At 45.0% G+C, this 5,259-nt stretch overlaps 1 protein-coding gene across 1 annotated transcript; it reads right to left on the reverse strand.

Annotated features, from left to right (window-relative positions):
• Positions 1-1,437: 1,437 nt before the first annotated feature.
• On the reverse strand, positions 1,438-5,259 carry LOC308185973 (uncharacterized protein). The gene is made up of 2 exons (XM_080574736.1): positions 1,779-5,259; positions 1,438-1,538 (listed from the first exon to the last, which is right to left on the reverse strand). Exon 1 carries the CDS (start codon positions 5,229-5,231, stop codon positions 2,178-2,180), a length of 3,054 nt encoding a protein of 1,017 aa, XP_080430862.1. The 5' UTR covers positions 5,232-5,259; the 3' UTR covers positions 1,438-1,538; positions 1,779-2,177.

Below are 5,259 nucleotides of genomic sequence, written 5' to 3' on the forward strand. Positions count from 1 at the left end.
GTATGTTTTATCTTCATTGGCTAGGCTGTGAGAAGGCTTTGAAACAACAACAACAAAAATCTTTTATTATTCTTTTCTGCTGTTTTGGAAGAATTTGGAGTTCCATCTTCAAGCCAAGCATTGCACCTTTTTACTCTCTCTCCCACATTGCTCACCTCCACATCTCTGACTTGAATTGCATCCAAATAGGCTGATAAATTTACAACTGTTATTACAAGTCATGTAATATAGGTTAAAACTGTGTTTACAGCCTAATAATTTAGCTGGGTCTTTAAATGAGCAGTGAAGTATTTTGTAATACAGATTGTCTCCTATTTTATTTGCCAATAAAAGCACTGAAGGGAAGCTGCAAAAACTTTCACTACAGCCTTGCTGCTCTGCTGCATTGAGTCTGAAGAGCCAGAACCACTCTCTGGTTACCACCCCAAAGGAATTGTACTTGCCAGAAGTGGCAGAAGAAGTGCACAGCCGGTATAAATGGATCAGGAAAAAGGCAACTGAGATATATTTCAGGGTTTAACCAATCTGGGGTTTGTCATAGCCTAAAACAGGTGAAAAATCTTTCTCTTCTTTTCCAATCCTGAGGATAACCAGAACTAAAGGTATCCTTGGTCATGTTACTACCCTAGTTGAGATAAACTGGATGACCCTTGAAGTCCCCAGGCTGTTGAACTAGACAAAGGCGTAAATCACAGAAATCATATTTGGCCATATTCCTCCCTGCCTTTGTGCCACTCTAAATGCAAGAGGAGAGAAAAAATAAATAAAAAAAAAAAATTGTTAAGATATTTTAAAGCTTAAACGTGGAGAACTGAACACAGTTTGTAGGCACTGTAATACACAGAGATAGGACATTTTTTTTTTTTGCTCTTTTTTTTTTTCTTTTTCCTTTTTGTCTTGATGCAATCCTAATTCATATTTGATTTGTTGCCTTTGATTTCTTGTGAATTTGCTCTGACTTACAAGAGATCACTTGAGATAAGGTCTTTATAGTGACATTGTCAACAGTGCTCAGGAATTCCAGTGGTGGGCCAGGACCCTATTATAAGAATTGCTGTACAAACATAACAACAAAAAGTTTTATGTCATCTTATATTCAAATCACACAAGCTAATTGATTGGTGGGTTGTATCTGAGCCAAAAACTAGTGGGTTGTTTTTTTGTTTTGTTTTGTTTTTGTTTTTCAGCTTATGTTCACAAGTACATGAATAGGATCAGATTTTCTGTTTCAATGTAAAACAATGCAAATCCTGAAAACATTAGTTCTCTTTTGTCTATTTATTTCATTTATTTTTCTTGGTTATACTTTATATAAAATCTAAACCTGGAATATTATAAATTGAAAGATTATCACTACTATTCTTTGGATCCCAGCAGTATTTTTAAAGAACTAATGAAATAATAATTGCAAATTTTTATGGGATAGGATGTGTCTTTGTTGTGGTTTAACCCGGCTGGCAGCTAAACACCACACAGCCGTTCGCTCACCCTCCCCCCTCCCTCTCTGGGATGGGGGGAGAGAAACGGGAAAGTGAAGCCTGTGAGTTGAGATAAAGACAGTTTATTAAGACAGGAAAATAATAATAACAATAATAATAATAATAGTGATAATGGTAATAGTATTAACAATAATAATGTGTAAGAAAACAAGTGATGCACAATGCAATTGCTCACCACCCGCTGACCGATGCCCAGCCTATTCCCGAGCAGCCGGCCCCCCCACCCCGGCCAGCCACCCCTATATATTGTTTAGCATGACGTCAGATGGTATGGAATACCCCTTTGGCCAGTTTGGGTCAGCTGTCCTGGGTCTGTCCCCTCCCAGCTCCTGCTGCACCCCCAGCCTGCTCGCTGGCAGGACAGAGCGAGAAGCCGAAAAGTCCTTGGCCTGGTGTAAACACTGCTCTGCAACAATTAAAACATCAGCATGTTATCAGCGCTCTTCTCATCCTAATCCAAAACATAGCACCCTACCAGCTACTATGAGGGAACATTAACTCTGTCCTAACTGGAACCAGGACAGATATCCACCCCTTATTCCATACCATTTATGTCATGCTCAGGTTACACTCTGTCCAATACATTCTAATTAATCACCATTTTCATCTATGATATATAGCAATCATGGTAGTGATGACATACATTATTATATAATAATTAACATACTACAATTCAACTCATGGGCTATTCTCACCCAGTATCAAATCCCCTTGAGGTACACACCGGACCTCCCCATTCTTTTGCATTACCCACCAAGTGCATCCAGGTCCCTGAGCAAAAGCAATTCCACGAATGGGTTTGCCTTTTCCTGAGGCAGGAGTAGCCCAGACTGTTTTACCCAGCATGTTTCTTACGTGCACTACAGGAACTTTATCCCCTTCTACAGTGCGTAACAGGTTTGATTGGGCAGGTCCAGCTCGGTTGGCAGATCCCCTGGTATTGACTAACCAGGTGGCCTTTGCCAAATGTGTATCCCAATTTTTGAATGTCCCAGCACCCATTGCTTTCAGTGTAGTCTTCAACAGTCCATTGTATCGTTCAACTTTTCCAGAGGCTGGTGCATGATAGGGGATGTGATACACCCACTCAATACCATGTTCTTTGGCCCAAGTGTCTATAAGGTTGTTTCGGAAATGAGTCCCGTTGTCTGACTCAATTCTCTCTGGGGTGCCATGTCGCCATAAGACTTGCTTTTCAAGGCCCAGGATAGTGTTCCGGGCGGTGGCATGGGGCACAGGATATGTTTCCAGCCATCCGGTGGTTGCTTCCACCATTGTAAGTACGTGGCGCTTGCCGTTGCGGGTTTGAGGGAGTGTGATGTAATCAATCTGCCAGGCCTCTCCATATTTATATTTCAGCCATCGTCCTCCATACCAAAGAGGTTTTGACCGTTTGGCTTGCTTGATTGCAGCACATGTTTCACAGTCATGAATAACCTGTGCTATAGTGTCCATGGTCAGGTCCACCCCTCGATCACGAGCCCATCTGTAGGTTGCATCTCTACCTTGATGGCCTGAGGTGTCATGGGCCCATCGGGCTATAAATAATTCACCTTTATGTTGCCAGTCCAGGTCCACCTGAGCCACTTCAATCTTAGCAGCCTGATCCACCTGCTGGTTGTTTTGGTGTTCTTCAGTAGCCCGATTCTTGGGTACATGAGCATCTACATGGCGTACCTTTACAACCAGGTTCTCTACCCGGGCAGCGATATCTTGCCACAATGCCGCAGCCCAGATGGGCTTGCCCCTGCGCTGCCAGTTGTTCTGCTTCCATTGCTGTAACCACCCCCACAGGGCATTTGCTACCATCCATGAATCAGTATAGAGATAGAGAACTGGCCACTTTTCTCGTTCAGCAATATCTAAAGCCAGCTGAATGGCTTTTACTTCTGCAAACTGACTCGATTCACCTTCTCCCTCAGCAGCTTCTGCAACTCGTCGTGTAGGACTCCATACAGCAGCTTTCCATCTCCGATGCTTTCCCACAATACGACAGGACCCGTCAGTGAACAAGGCATATTTCTTCTCATTTTCCGGTAGCTTGTTGTACAGGGGGGCTTCTTCAGCACGAACCACCTCCTCCTCTGGTGATATCCCAAAGTATTTGCCTTCTGGCCAGTCCATAATCACCTCCAAGATTCCTGGGCGACTGGGGTTTCCTATTCGAGCCCGCTGAGTAATCAGTGCAACCCACTTGCTCCATGTAGCATCAGTTGCATGATGCGTAGAGGGGACCCTTCCTTTGAACATCCAGCCTAGTACCGGCAGTCGGGGTGCCAGGAGGAGCTGCGCTTCAGTACCGACCACTTCCGAAGCAGATCGAACTCCTTCATATGCTGCCAATATCTCCTTTTCAGTTGGAGTATAGCGGGCTTCAGATCCTCTGTATCCCCGACTCCAAAACCCCAGGGGTCGACCTCGAGTTTCCCCAGGTTCTTTCTGCCAGAGGCTCCAGGTGGGACCATTCTCTCCGGCTGCGGTGTAGAGCACATTCTTTACATCTGGTCCTGTTCGGACTGGCCCGAGGGCTACTGCATGAACTATTTCCTGCTTAATTTGTTCAAAGGCTTGTCGTTGCTCAGGGCCCCATTCAAAAGCATTCTTCTTACGGGTTACTTGGTAGAGCGGGTTTACAATCAGACTGTAATTTGGAATATGCATTCTCCAAAACCCCACGACACCTAGGAAAGTTTGTGTTTCTTTTTTGCTAGTTGGTGGAGACATAGCTGTTATTTTGTTGATCACATCCATTGGGATTTGACGGCGTCCATCTTGCCATTTTATTCCTAAAAACTGGATCTCTCGTGCAGGTCCTTTAACTTTATTCTGTTTTATGGCAAACCCGGCCTTCAGAAGGATTTGGACTATTTTCTTCCCTTTCTCGAAAACTTCTTCTGCAGTGTCACCCCACACAATGATGTCATCGATGTACTGCAGGTGTTCAGGAGCTTCCCCCTGCTCCAGCGCAGACTGGATCAGTCCATGGCAAATGGTAGGGCTGTGTTTCCACCCCTGGGGCAGCCGATTCCAAGTATATTGGACTCCCCTCCAAGTGAAAGCAAACTGTGGCCTGCACTGTGCTGCTAGAGGGATGGAGAAAAATGCATTAGCGATATCAATTGTGGCATACCACTTGGCTGCCTTTGATTCCAGTTCATACTGGAGTTCTAGCATGTCCGGCACTGCAGCACTCAGTGGTGGCGTGACTTCGTTCAGGCCACGATAGTCCACTGTTAGTCTCCACTCACCATTAGACTTTCGCACTGGCCATATGGGACTATTAAAAGGTGAATGAGTCTTGCTGATCACTCCTTGGCTCTCCAGTTGACGAATTAGCTTATGGATGGGACTCAGGGAGTCTCGGTTGGTGCGATATTGCCGCCGGTGCACAGTTGTGGTAGCGATTGGCACTTGCTGTTCTTCAACCCTCAGCAACCCCACAACAGAAGGGTCCTCTGAGAGACCAGGCAAGGTAGACAACTGTTTAATGTCCTCTGTCTCCAAAGCAGCTATGCCAAAAGCCCAGCGGAACCCTTTTGGGTCCTTGAAATATCCTCTTCTAAGATAGTCTATGCCAAGGATGCACGGAGCATCTGGGCCAGTCACAATACGGTGCTTTTGCCACTCATTACCGGTTAGACTCACTTCAGCCTCCAATACAGTTAACTGCTGGGATCCCCCCGTCACACCATAAATACAGATGGGCTCTGGCCCTTTATAGCTTGATGGCATTAGAGTACATTGTGCACCGGTGTCTACC

Source organism: Anser brachyrhynchus (genome assembly GCF_964034855.1).
Source record: "Anser brachyrhynchus genome assembly, chromosome: Z".
Lineage (NCBI taxonomy): Eukaryota > Metazoa > Chordata > Aves > Anseriformes > Anatidae > Anser > Anser brachyrhynchus.

Bases quoted from the DNA above. Each gene is read 5' to 3' on its own strand.
- LOC308185973 (XM_080574736.1), bottom strand. From the start codon at position 5,231: ATGCCATCAAGCTATAAAGGGCCAGAGCCCATCTGTATTTATGGTGTG.